This window comes from Ischnura elegans, chromosome 2 (genome assembly GCF_921293095.1).
Source record: "Ischnura elegans chromosome 2, ioIscEleg1.1, whole genome shotgun sequence".
Lineage (NCBI taxonomy): Eukaryota > Metazoa > Arthropoda > Insecta > Odonata > Coenagrionidae > Ischnura > Ischnura elegans.
The window spans coordinates 126,146,714-126,161,320 of record NC_060247.1 but is presented as its reverse complement, the minus strand read 5'-3'; the positions used below and the strand labels follow the sequence as shown (position 1 = coordinate 126,161,320).

At 38.5% G+C, this 14,607-nt stretch overlaps 1 protein-coding gene across 1 annotated transcript in view; it reads right to left on the bottom strand.

Moving 5' to 3' along the window:
* The window catches only part of LOC124153250, a 57,264-nt gene that overhangs the window by 15,886 nt on the left and 26,771 nt on the right, over positions 1-14,607 (bottom strand). The window contains exons 14-16 of the mRNA XM_046526350.1: positions 8,006-8,244; positions 6,709-6,815; positions 6,144-6,234 (exon numbers count right to left, since the gene is read on the bottom strand). Coding sequence (XP_046382306.1) covers positions 6,144-6,234; positions 6,709-6,815; positions 8,006-8,244 — 437 coding nt within the window. The remainder of the gene's footprint in view (positions 1-6,143; positions 6,235-6,708; positions 6,816-8,005; positions 8,245-14,607) is intronic.

The window sequence follows — 14,607 nt, the reverse complement described above, 5'->3', positions numbered from 1 at the left end:
AAAACCTCACTGTGGGAATTTAGGGGGAGTAGGAGTTAAGTTAAAATATCGCGGCTGACATTATGCCCCTATTTACGTGCCTGTTCGTAAACATAGCATCGACAATAATTCGTAGTTTAACATGTAAGGAAGGTCGCGCGGAGTATTTCGTACACCCCTAATTAACCCTTTGCACTGCTGTGAACGTACTTCGAAGACTACTTGACTACTTTTCGCCGAAGCACTTCGAAGGGTCCCTAATCCGGGACCCTTTCCTCGACGAGCTCACCCTCGCTGGCCCCTGAAACTGGGCTATTTTTTAATGCATTACCTGACGCAACCCTGGGTTTCAAATGGCAAAGGTGCCATGGGGGGGGAAAGAGTAAAGTGCGTGTTATTGTGGGTCTGTGCGTCAACCAAACGGGCACGGACAAAATAAGCCCGTTGTCATTGGGAAATTTGAAAGGCCACGGTGCTTAAAACATGTAAAATTGGAAGCCCTCCCCGTTTTTTACCATGCAAATAAAAACAGCTGGATGACCCGAGAAATTTTCCAGCAAACGGTTATACGTCTACAGAGAAAAATTGCTGGAGAGAACAGCAAATTTGTTTTAATAATGGATAATGCCACCGTTCATAAATACGTGGAAGATCTAAAATTGGCTAATGTTTGAGTCCTCTTTTTACCCCCGAACTCGACTAGCAAGTCCCAGCCCTTGGACCAAGGCATTACCCAGGATTTTAAAGTCCTATACCGGAAGAAGCTTGAGCGGTATTACTTGCGATGGATCGGTATGTATACATTCATCTATTTTGCTCCTGTGCGTTTGGATATAGATTTAGATATTTTTATTCATCATTATCATTCTTTCAAATCTACGATTTGAATCTCGTATTTGCTACTTTTATAAATGGGAACAGAAATTAATAACATCTCGAAATGGACGTTGATACATGCAATCCGCGCCATAATATCTTTTCATGTATATACTGGCCTTTGTGAATGAACAACTTAAATATCTTAAGTACTGGGCTCTATTTACCGCCAATTTATATTTCAGGCTTCTCGTAATGAAGACGCACTTCCAAGTCTAACCATGAACTTTCTTCTCACGCGCTTCCCCGTTCTCCCATGCTGGGGTTCTGTCTTTCCAAAGCCGTCCCTTCCCTCCTGCCGCCTTTGGCTGATCTTGCTGACACCCCCTTACGCATCACAAACCCCTCCTTCCCCAGCATTTCCCATTCACTCCCTCCCTAAGGAGACTGAGCTTGTGTGCGTCGCAAAAAAATACGGCCCCCAAAAGTAGACTGAGGCAGAGCTGAAGGCCATTTCCCCACCCTTCTTTGTCCTGCCCCCTTCACCAGTCCTTGTGCTGAACACACTTCTTTCCTCAGGCAATCCCCATCCCACTCTTATTCACCCCACCCACTGGGAACGTTCCCCGATTGTGGAGAAGGGCATGGTTCATCTTTACCTGCAACGGGGGGAAGTTATTAACCGGAGAGAGGCGGAAGAAGTATCTTCCACTATCGGGAAAATGGTGCCGCGCTTATAATTGTCTCTCTTCTTCTCAGCTGACTTTTCAATTGAAATTAATTTCTTTGCTCTTTCCACACTATATTTATTTACGATTATGGCGCGACTATTTTTAGTGCTAAAACTAAGAAAATCTTTTCTCTATGTCAATGATCCTTTGCCTAACTTTCAATACGGCGGAGAAAGGAACACGAAAACTAAATGAGGTGACGGTACAGGTTTTTGCGTGTCATTTTTTGGGAATTCACGCTAGCGAACCAATACTTAACCACATTGAGAAATGATAAAACGTCTCTTGTAGGAAAACAATCAATGTGGATAATAACGTTTCTATCTATATTTCTCCGATACTGTAAGATGTTTCTCCTGTCGTTTTCCGGTTGAAACCTTGCTCCTGTCGGCATAAAAGGAGAGAAACATACTATATGAACAGGTCACCTCACACCCGGTATGAAGAATACAGTCCTGATGAAGAATTAAGTCTTTTATGGCAACGTCTGCGAAGATGATGGAACACAGTAGTCGGACGGAGAACTCAAACAGAATTTACTTCAAATATTCGCCAGAAGATAATCACATCCTACGTTATTTATGATCGTAATTGAATCTCAGTGAAAATAGAGCACATTCTGCTGAAAATACGAAGTAACTCGAAATATTAACTTACGAAGGTTATTTTGGAAACGGGCTAAGAGCCTTGTTTTTCTTTTTTCTCGTCACTGAGCGATAGAGGGCGACATAAATGGCGGTTAGGCCGGCTGCCGCTAAAATTCCGTGGGTGTCAGAAACAAATATCTATCTTTTGCATACTTAATAGTTCTTATTCACTCCTAACCACAAATTTAAAACATTAAATTCTTATAATAAACTTTGCAATTCATTATTTGATTACGTTTTCTAAACTGGTCGGGAATTTCTTAAGCGATCGTTGATGTTGAAGTATGAACAAGAAATGGGAATTTTATGGTGGTATAATTATTTAACGATTTTTCACATCATAAATCGATAGCAAAAAGCCTTTTCTATGAATTATACCGAGAATAACCACCGAAAACGTTTAAATAAGACCACTAAAGACAAAAAACGGCGGAAGAAACAAAAGCGAACATTTTTTTCGTGACTTATGAAAAAGGTTTGAATTTACGAAACTCGATTTTACGAAGTGCCAATTTTCCGGTCCCACTGACTTCGTAAAATCAAGAGTTTACTGTACATATAATTATTTCTAGGAAAAAATTTGCACTGTCTCATGTAGGCACATTAAATATGGCCTACATTCTGTTTGACAAAATATATTATATATTTAAAGCTGGAAATTCATTAAAATTGCGTGATTGACCATAATTAGCAGCCCAAACTACCGGGCCGATCGAGCTGAGATTTTTTGTGGTAAAACTAAAAAAATATTCATCGGGAGAAAAAATCTGAAAATGCCAAAAAGTGCGATACTTTTCGAGATATATCGATCTACTTTAACATGGGCTCTTATGGAAAAAAAATAAATTCGCGATATGACCCACTTTTAATCTCCGCACGCGGACGAGATCCAAATGGGAAACATTAGTTTTTTGGCCGATTTTTTTGGCATGGGTTAGAAGCTTCCAAGTCGAGCCGATTTCGAGATATCGATTTACACGCGTTCTTATGTGATTTCGATTTGAGAGCTGGCGAACGAAACTTAAGCTATGTAGCTCGCGAAGATGTTGGCACAAGCCTACCTACTCGGTAGACTTTGGGTTTTCTTTTTTAATTAGGTATTGTAATAGTTAATGAATTATTTCATTTTGAAATTTTCCCAAATTATTTTTTTGGTTTCCCGGCGATCGCCGCCATTCCTCCCCGCCAAACGGTTTGAGGTCGGACTCGGTAAGAAAAACGCGCATTGCCTTATAGGAGGGAGCATGGCAGTAGACGGGAGAAATACGATAAGTATGGGACGATACCCAATCAACCATCGCGGTCCATTCTTCGAAATGCATTGCTCTTTTGTTTTCAAATTATTATCTTAGGCCTCATGCACCATGGATGGGTATATGAGTTTGATATAAGGGCCGCCATTGCCTGTTCGGCGAACCTATGCTGCCATTGAAAAACGCGAATTTGCACTACTTGGTTGGTATTACAGGTAGACCAATGAAATTTGCAGGAATGGTACATCTTGGTATTCTTCACGGAGCAATGTTAAACATACTACTGCTGGTGGGCTTACCTTCGATATATATCGAACCTACGTTTTATTGTATTTAATCGAATGCTAATAAGTACTTGGAATATTCATAAATGGGGACAGATGTGCCAGCCTAACATTGAGAAAGACCAAGAAATGGAATACCAACCAATGAAATTGCGTATTTCAGAGTTCCGGGGTCAGCATAATCGAAAGTTCGATACGATTATTATACCAAATACGTAAAGTACCATAACTTCTTAAATATTTTTGATAGACCGATAAAATTTGGTTATTTGGTACATCATAGTATTCCTCATAATTCACTGTAAAAATATAATTTGTATGTAGTCTCATATTCGATATATATCGATTCTGCGTTTTCTTAAAATGTATCGAATTGCTACACCACATAGTATGTAGCATCGAAGGGGTAAGTTGAGGTGGTATTAAATAGCTGATGATCGTAAAAACAATTCTGAATCATTAGAGTTGCGCATCTCACCATACAGGTGTCAGTATAATCGAAAGTTCGATTCGATTATTATACCAAATAAGTAAATTGGCATAACTTGATAAGTATTTTCGTTACACCAACGAAATTTGGTAAATGAGTACATCTTCGTATTTCTCATGAAGTACACTGGGAATACGTACTGTAAGTAGTCTCACATTCGATATATATCGAATCTGCGTTTTCCAAAAATATATCGAATTGCTATAATACTTAGGATTTAACATCAACGGGCATAGTTGAGAAGGTAATAGATAGTGTACGACCATAGAATGAAATTCTAATCAATAGCTATGAGCATTTTACTGTACAGATGCCAGAATAATCGAATGTTCGATTCGATTATTATAACAAATACGAATGTTGACATAACTTGATAAGTATTTGAGGTAGATGAATGAAATTTGGTAAATGAGTATATATTGGTATTCCTCATAATGCACAGGGGAAATATGTTTACTATGTAGTCTCACATTCGATATATATCGAATCTGCCTTTCCTTAAAATATATCGAATTGCTATAACACACAGAATTTAGCATCCACGGACATAGTTGAGAAGGTAGTAGATAGTGTACGACCATAGACTGAAATTCTAATCAATAGTTATGGGCATTTTACTGTGCAGATGTCAGTATAATCGAAAGTTCGATTCGATTATTTTCCTAAATACGTAAAATGCCATAACTTAATAAGTATTACTGTTAGACCAATGAAATTTGGTGAATTGATACATCTTGGTATTACACATAATGTGTTGTGTAAATATGTTTACTATGTAGTCTCATATTCGATATATATCGAATCTGCGTTTTCTTAAAATATATCGAATTGCTATAATACATGGGATTTAACATCCACGGGCATAGTTGAGAAGGAAATAGATAGTGTACGACCATAGAATGAAATTCTAATCAATAGCTATGAGCATTTTACTGTACAGGTGTCAGAATAATCGAAAGTTCGATTCGATTGTTACAATAAATACGAATATTGACATAACATGATAAGTATTTCAGGTAGATGAATGATATTTGGTAAATGGGTGCATATTGGTATTCCTCATAATGCACAGGGGAAATATGTTTACTATGTAGTCTCACATTCGATATATATCGAATCTGCTTTTACCTAAAATATATCGAATTGCTATACCACATAGAATTTAGCATCCACGGGCATAGTTGAGAAGGAAATTGATAGTGGATGACCATAGAATGAAATTATAACCAAAAGCTATGAGCAATTTACTGTACAGATGCCAGTATATAATCGAAAGTTCGATTAAATCATTGTAAGTTATACCAATATTGACATAACATGATAAGTATTTGAGGTAGATGAACGAAATTTGGTAAATGGGTACATATTGGTATTCCTCATTATGCACAGGGGAAATATGTTTTGTATGTTGCGTCAAATTCGATATATATCGAATCTGCGTTTCCTTAAAATATAACGAATTGCCATACCGCATAGAATTTAGCATCCACGGGCATAGTTGAGAATTAAATTGATAGTCGATGAATAGAATGAATAGAAATGTATAACCTAATAAAAATATGAATAGATTTTCGTATTTTTCAAAATAGATGTTACTTTTTTTAAGTTCGATTCGATTACTGTAGAAAATATTCAAAACGACATATCTTCATAACTATTTCAGTTAGACCAATGAAATTTGAAGTGTGTGTGCATATTAGTATTCCTCTTACTTCTAATAAAAATTAATGAAGAGAATGGACTACCTTTAGATTTATATCGAATATGCGTTTTCATAAAATATGTCGAATTGCTTTAACATTACGTGGTGAAAATTTCGAACTTTTTACCAACTTATGGACCCAGGACTAGGCTACAATTGACACCACCATATCTTCTACCCTTTACACACCCGCTTGAAGAATTCAAGCGCCCAATCGACTCGTTTATTATTACATACTCACCACCACTGGTCAGTAGTCCATCTCCAAGCCAAGGTTGCATAAACTTGTAGACCCATCCTTTTTCAATGTGCTTCGAGCTGTGAAGTATAGCCTGAAGTGGGTGATATTGAGAAAAGTTGGGAGCATATCCATGTAAATTTTATTTCCAAGTTACGCAGACCTCATTATAGGATTTTATGTTTCATTCATTCATTTCATATTCATTGTGAGGTTGATAAGATATATGTTATCGTAGCTGTACGTTCTTTTGATAAAGTTTGACACATTTTCTATTTATTTAAAGTACAGAAACTAACTTAAAATATTAACCTATCAATCTCCTTCATCACATTTAAGTTAGTTGTTATTGGGTATATATGAATGTTTGTTACTATATCTTTATTGATATCTCAAAATCAGTACTATTTATGTGTCATGTCTTTGCTTATTTTTAGTAGGTATGGCTTCATATCAATACATTTTTCCTGAAATCATTTGATTGAAGTTATTGTAGGGCTTTTACAGATAATATTATTTTATGCATTGCAGATCTCGAGTCTCCAAAGTAACTATTTAAAGAACCCACCTCAACATATTCAGGTCCAACAACATTAACCATAGGTTGCTGGAAGTACCATAATCTGTACACAGGGAAGTATTTCTCACAGTTCTCCTTCCTGTATTGTAATATACCTAGAAGGAGAGGATAAAATATTCCACCAATTACAAAGTCATTGCATATCACAAGGCACAAGCGTATTTGATATCATCGTCACTTGTGAAAACATAATTTTACTTTACAAAGTGATTACATTGGCTGAAATTTCCAATTATGAAGTATGTAGTCATACAAAGTAAAATATACATGAATTCAAATGAATTAACAATTCCTTAGTTGATCATTAGTAACTACTTGCAGTGAAGGCTGCATAATTCCCCCCTTTCGATTTAGCAGTCTCCTCTACAAGTGGGTAAATACTTTGGCCATCGTTTATGCGTAACCCTGAAAAATTCTTAAATTTGCCCATGGATGTTTGGGCTTTAGGACTTTTTGAAAATTTTTTATTTCAAATACCCTATTTCTCTTTCTTCATCTACCATATTTTCTCAACTCTTGCTTTCATTTTAACAGTAAGTGCTTTAGCAAGAATGTGAGACAAAAAGATATGTCTGGAAGGAGGGATGTATGTGTGTACATACTATCCCCATTAGCTCTGTCCATTTTGGATATATGTATACATATAGGATGTGAAAGATGGCTTGCAATCCTTTTTAAACCCAGATTTTGAAGGTTTTCTTTGATGAAACCATTGTTTGACTCTAGGTATGTCCAATTATATGTGGAAAAATTCTTGTGAATACATTTTTATACCAAATAATTTTCCCTATTTTAGAATGTTAATTTTGTTTAAATCAGAGGAACAGTTATTTTGTGAAATATCTATGATTATGATATTCTTGGAAATTCACTTAATCAGTTATGATTAGCAATCCTCATCCTTCCTGTACCACTACTGACATGTGATGGCTTTATGAAGACCTTCAAAGTCACCATAGCCGTAATGGGAGTCAAATCATTTGTTCAGGTACGTACATACATGGATGAAAATCAATGAATGTATGCGCTCTAGGCAGGCAGTAACATCAAAATTATTTGATAAAAAACAATGCAAAAAGCTTAATCCACCAAGCACTGTTGAAAGTGAGCATTAAAATAGACACAATCAAGTTGAGTCAACCTTTCATGATATTCATTTTAAAGGCTCGTCTGAATTTCACAATAATACCTAATATTGATTGCTATTTTATGAACCCTTTCCAGCTGCTGAATTATCTTTTATAAAATCACTGAAATCTACTATTTGGGTGGATTTTTTGCCAACCTTTACGTGAAACGAAGAATGCGGCAGCATTTCCCATAAAGGCAAAGGTTGGAGGACCATGGATCTTGTTGATGAGTTCACGGGTCCTTCTCCCTGATGTGGTGATGTATGAAATGATGACCGGCCCCATTATCAACAATACAGGCAGCATGAGGATAGCTACACATGCAGCCATTGAGTACATCAGAATGCTGGTCAACAGCGACTCCATTTTGAATGGCTCTGAAGTCTGAGAAGGCCTGAAATTTGAGAAAAAAAAATGAATTTGATAAACTTATGCTATAAATTAATTAAGCAAGCTCAAATACACACCAATGATGTAATTCGTCATGGAAAAAACATTTGGCTTAGTTTTTATTCTGAACAGGATCTCCCATTTGACGCTCAGGTATGCTTCGAGTCAGGGCTGCCCACATACTTCTCATGGCCTGGGTACAGTTTGGGCATGAGGCCCCCCTGAAGAAATATAGCATTTGAACTGTTACTAATCTGAATAACTTACTCTTAACTATGTGGCCTGGGGCAGTCTGCCCCATCTACCGCCCCCTGTGGGTGGCACTGCTTCTAGTTACAATACCCAGCCTTATTCCTTCAAACTAGTGACTTAATGAGCAAGACCTCTGTCTCCAGTGCCACAGTGGGGACTTAAGACATCAGCATCTTGATCGTTAAACCCAATCTGAAAGTCACCACCTGGTAATCAGGGGTGCAGCTAGGAATTAAGGTGGGGGGGGGGGGGATATAGGTGCAACTAGGTAATACCAGGGTGTGTGGGGGTATGGAATACTCACCAGGATAAGTGGTAGGTGCGAGATTAATAAATTGTGAAATTTTAAGATGAATGGTTGAAAATTGGTGAGTTTTAAGGCTTAATGAAGGATATTTTATTAATCCTTACGCTATTCTATTAGTCATATCAATCCAATTAAGTAAAATGGATTAAACTTAAAAATTTCTCTTAGCTCTGGGGGTGGGGGGGGGGGTTATCCCCCAAACCCCCCCCCCCTTGCTGTGCCACTGGTGGTAATAAGTCTGGCCATCAATCAGGATAGCCAAATTTGAATCCTGCTTGAGGCAAATGATTTTCCCATGGCAAATTTCATCGTTGATGTAGAGAAAGCATGTAATGGGTAGGGTGTTTATGAATAGATATGCAGGTACATATATCGATGAAAGGGTGTTTTCATAATGGGGTACTCATGGCATAAGATTCAGCACTAACATAAGCCATATTTATGCAAGTACATATTTGGTGATACGCTGACCACAAAAGGGGAAAAAATAATAAATAATTTCACCAAAAAAGACCATAAAGTTTGAGAGAACTGTTTTTCTACTTTTTTTAAATAAAAAAATCATTCATATCCACCCCTCATAGCCTTGATGAAATGATAGACTATGGTAACTTCCCACTGAAATACATTTTTCTCGAGAGATAAATTTATGACCTTGGTTTTGGCATTCAGTCTGTCGGCCAATATCAAAGACCTCTGCCTATTATTTCACCTAAACAAAAGTTTTGGATCATTCATAGGATGGTCTGCCATTTCTTAGGAATAGTAAAGTCGGTTTTGCTAGTGGCAGCCCACATCACCCAAATGACGGCGTGGGATTCTGAATCCTTTTATTTCCGCTCCAATCCATATTCAGAAAGCGTCGGCAGGCTCCTTACCACAGCAGTTCCGCTGTCTTCTTTTCTTCCCCATGTTCATCATACTAGAACTCCACTTCATTTCCAGGTTTGAAAGAAACTATTAATTAAGAGAGATATTTTGCCGAAAGGATAGGTATGGAAATTCGTTTTTCCCAGGCACGATATAGGACTTAAATAAATGTTAGGCATATTTTCATGAGAGCATTTCTTTTTTATAAGTAAACGGCTGCTGTCCTAACATCCCCAGCTACTTGCCTGTCAAGTTTACTTGTGGGGTAGAAGATATGTACCTGTAGATGTAGATGTTCCCTTAGTCCTCCATTTTCCTGGGGTGAGGGAATAAACGTTTAGGACTAATGAGCCTGGCCCCAGGAGTGTATCATTGAGGGCTCGCTCAGGGGTTCATTACTGTTACTTATTATTTTATTGTGAATAATGCTGTTACTTTTAAAACTTAACTGCCGCAAGGTTAAGCCAGATACCCTTTTTCATCCCACTCAATTTCCCTCTTGCTTAGCAACCCACATCTCATCAACTCTCACCGCCATATAAGGGTTACGCATTTCCCTATCATTAGTCATATAAGAAATCGGCCAGTAAGGAATGCTGTTTCCATGGAAACGGTTGGCAACCTCTGGGGACTTCAACAGAACGTGTGGAAATGATATGGTAACATATTAGAAGTTTTCTAACGTTACAGATCAGGAATTTAGTCTGCATTTTTCGAGTTTTACCGCATCATAACTGTGTAAAATACCACAGTTTCCCCTGCATCCATGCAGGCGTTTTGATGTGGAAATACTTGATGCCGTGTTTTAGTAATCATTAGTGGTGTGATGTACTTAGATTTATATAAATTATTTATTTTTAGAATATGCATAATTTCAAAAGAAATTTCTGAAAACGTTATATCTCATATATTTCTTAATTATAGATACTTTTTTTTAACTACGCTGGGCATCTTCAAAATATTACCTGAAATTTCGTTACCTTTGTTTCTGCAAAGCTCCGGCGACAATTTCTACTCGGGTACGTTTAAATTTCACTGTTTATTTTTGCTCCGAGATTACGAATTGGTGTAAAAAATAATATTTTGTGCTTATGGATGAATAAACTTCATACCTAAGGAAATAAGTTTCGCACTTTCCCTCAAGTTAGATATTTTTTCTTAAGAGACAAATGACTCGGTGACTGAGATCGTTCATTCGAGTGCCGACTTAAAGGACGCAGAGTCCTTTTGTATTGGGCTCCAATTTCAATCATATTAATTCTAAATTACTTGTGATTGGAAAATGCAATCTGCTGATGACGTCATCCATTTAGGCGTGGCTCTGGCAACGCATCTTTGCCCCAGTAACACCACTATCAGTTCGAAGAGGAGAGGACATTTAAGTCTTCCAATGGCCGAAGTAAAATCAAAAATTTACCCCAAAAAGACAGATAGGTAGCCTGCTGGTAGCTCTCCATGAAGCCCTCCTCCACGTATTTTTTCTCTTGAGGGGACTTACCCCGATACAACGAGGAGACCACTGATAAGAGGGCCATCTATTCTCTGAATCTTCTATTTTCGATATATTTAGTTACATTTGATGGAGTAAGCCATCAAGCAATAATGACTTTATCTATCAGAATCAGTGGCGTAACGTGAGATATGCTTTGGGGGGGTTTAGGGGTCATTGGGGGGGGGGGGAGTGAGGAGGATTACAGGGGGCAACCCCTCCCAGTAAACGGGGAGTTCAGGAAAATTTTTGAAAAATAACACGCCAGAAAATAAAATTTACATCATATTGGAACTTATACTTTAACTTTTAGCAGAGGCAGTTATTATGCATCAAATCCAGACAAGATTGTTAAATAATTTTTTGATTTCTCTGAGGCTTTGAAGGGGATACATCCCCTAATTAATCCCCCCATAGTTACGCTATTGATCAGAATTCTGCAAACGAGAAATGTAGCTGATTTGCTGAAATTAATGGTTTTCCGATGCGTGCGATTCCGATGAGGACTAAATCTCAGTATAGGCAACCCGCACACAGCCCAAGTTCCTCTCGATGCAAATTTCAGGCCACAAGTCTGCCCCATGATGAATGTTCTTCGTGCTGAAAGATCGCCAAAGGAGGACTTTGATCTAAGTAAGATAAAATTTTTGAAGAAAAAATCCTCCATAAAAATGAAACCCAAGCGGCGTTGTCGGATTTACTTTTGGAGGGTTGATGATATCGCGGCTGATTATCGCGTCGCGCTCTTCAATTGCCCGGCTCAACAATCATCAGATTGGCCCTCTTGGGAGTGGCGAGAGGAGTATGGGAGTATGCTACCGCCACTAAAGCCGAAAAGGGAATTGCAGCTATTACAGTAGCGGATACAGAAAACAGTCGAGGGGGGCGGCGCAAAAGATATTTTGAGCTACCCATATTTTATCGTAATGAAAAATAATCAAGTCACATGCAGAGTTTTAGAAAGTTTTATTCAAACTGATTATACACATATGCAAGAAAATGCCATGACATAAAAAACGATAGAATTGTGGTTCTACAATGTTCGGCAATGCGGGCAACCCCGCAAGGGGGGAGGGCGTACCCTCTGCGCCCCCCATATTTATCCGCCGCTGGGATATTAGCTACGTTTTCTTGTATTCCATTTTGCGTCGCTACGGACTGCTTAGGCCATTGAAAACCGGGCGATCGGAATTGCTATCTGTCATTTTTACAGTATTGGTATGGTATTTAGAGGAGGCTACCTCCAGCTAATGTAATTTGCATTATAGAGAAGGAAGAAAGGAGAGCCAGCGTCGCCATTAACCTGCTCATAACGAAAGAAGCCAAGCGAACACGGCCAGTGGCGTGATAATTGGGGGGGGGGGGTTGAGAGGATAGATCCCCCTCCCCCCCCAAAGCCTCGGAGAAATAAAAACTTTATTTAAAACTATTGTCTGGTTTTGAACTTAAACAACTGCATCTGCTTACAGTTAAATTATTAGTCAAAGGTGTGGGTCAAAATGACGTAAAATGTGTATCTAGTCATCTAATTTTTCAAAAAATTTTCCGTGGCCCCCGTTGCCTGGAGGGGAGAGTCTCCACCCCAGGCCATTCCGTTCCTCCCAAAGGATATTCCTAGTTACGCCAATTAACACGGCTTAGCGTCCCATACGACCGACGGAGTGCTACTCCTAAAGTGCCCTCAACAAAGCATTCAGGCAAGGATCGGGGAAAATCTCCGCCACCGCCACCTTGGCCCACGGGGTGGGACACCAGCACTGTAGCCACCGAACCCCAACCCCAGTCGATTCAATATTTCTTTTGTATTAAATCCAGTGAATCTATTATAATATTTCCGGTAATCAAGGCCGCAGGTGGCTGGAGGTGGGGTGTAAGGGATCCTCCCAAATTATTTAAAGATACGGGAAACCCGTCCTAAAATCCAAGGCCTTCTCAAAGTGAACACCCATGTAAATAGGGTGGTACCCTACTATTTTTTATTGCCTAAATCGAAAGATTATTACTCCTAGAGTACGTATTTCACGCTTTTAGATTTTTAAATGACGATATCTATTTTTCGCGATTAAATGGAAATTGAAAATTTTCAAGCGCGCGAAAACGCGACGGCTAAGTATGAATGCTGGGAAAAGCCCGTGTGACGTCGTTCTGCTTCCGGCTGCTGCCGTGTGAGGCCAACTTGGTGCGAGGCTATGAGCGCCGCTACGATGCAGGTAGCAGAGTATACTGCTAACAGGTAGCGCTTGGCTTAAATAAGGATTATTACCCTATCAAACGAAGGAAACTTTCCGATCTCAGGCAATTTTGATTGGTGATTATTAAGGGATTTTTCCCTGAGATCTGTGCCTAATGCATGCATTGGTAATCTCAGACAATGTAAAACTCCTGACTTATAGGTTGCTGTGACGACACGTGGAGTGGCATCGCATAGGCGCCAATCTAGCCATTTTCAAATGAGGTTAAAATTGACTATTAAAATTCGTCTAAACTGGGATTTCTAAAACAAAATAATTTGCGTATTATGAATGCACTGTTGATGGATAACGAATCGCAATCAATGCCTTTCGTTTTCTTTGATGAAGGAAACTACCCTAATGTTGTCCTAGCTTTGGCCTTGCCAGTGGTACAGAACAGGATAATTAATTATTTGTAAAGCGGAATGACTGTCGTTGCGATACACATTTTGTGACGAAAGGTATCATGAATGATTTGTAGAGTTTACGTTTTAATATTGAGAGTATCTACTTTTCGCTGTTCTTTGAACAATTTATACGAAGGTGTATGAAGCGAAAAAAGTTACATATTTATGGCGTGGTGATTGCGTCGGAAAACTCATCTCCTGCCATTAGATATGCGCCAAATGATCCCCACTAAATGCCATTGAGTACCTACCTGTTCAAGATAATGAATACCGTTAGAGTGAAACATTATGGAAATGCTAGCAAATACTATGAAACGCCAATATGGAATATTGATAATAAAAGTTAAGATAATTTAGGGGCATGCCGGCACCAATCGGGGAGGTAAACAAATTGTGAGACTCCCGCTTAGTCACGATACTATCCGGAAGTCACAATCAATCGCTATGATACTTAGCAGCAATCGCAAATCATCCGTTTTTCCGTGAAAATTCCAACAGTGGTCTTTTTCGTTCTGTATTACTTCATCAAAACTTAAACTATTATCTTGAAAGTCTGAGGGTATTCAGAGTAGACCTTTGCCACATTTTAAAGATTCTCAAATTTGAAAAATTTTCCAAAGCATTTTCTTACGTAGAAAACGTTCATGTTTGGGGTTTAGCAACATATTGTCGAAGGTCCGATTTATGTTCGCTGAGAATTTTGAAGTGCCAAACTAAGTTTTAAACATGTTATTCGTGGCGAAAAAAGGCAAAATACCTATAAATGCTTCATCGACTTATATCCCCTCGCCTACAGTTTAGCGCGTACACA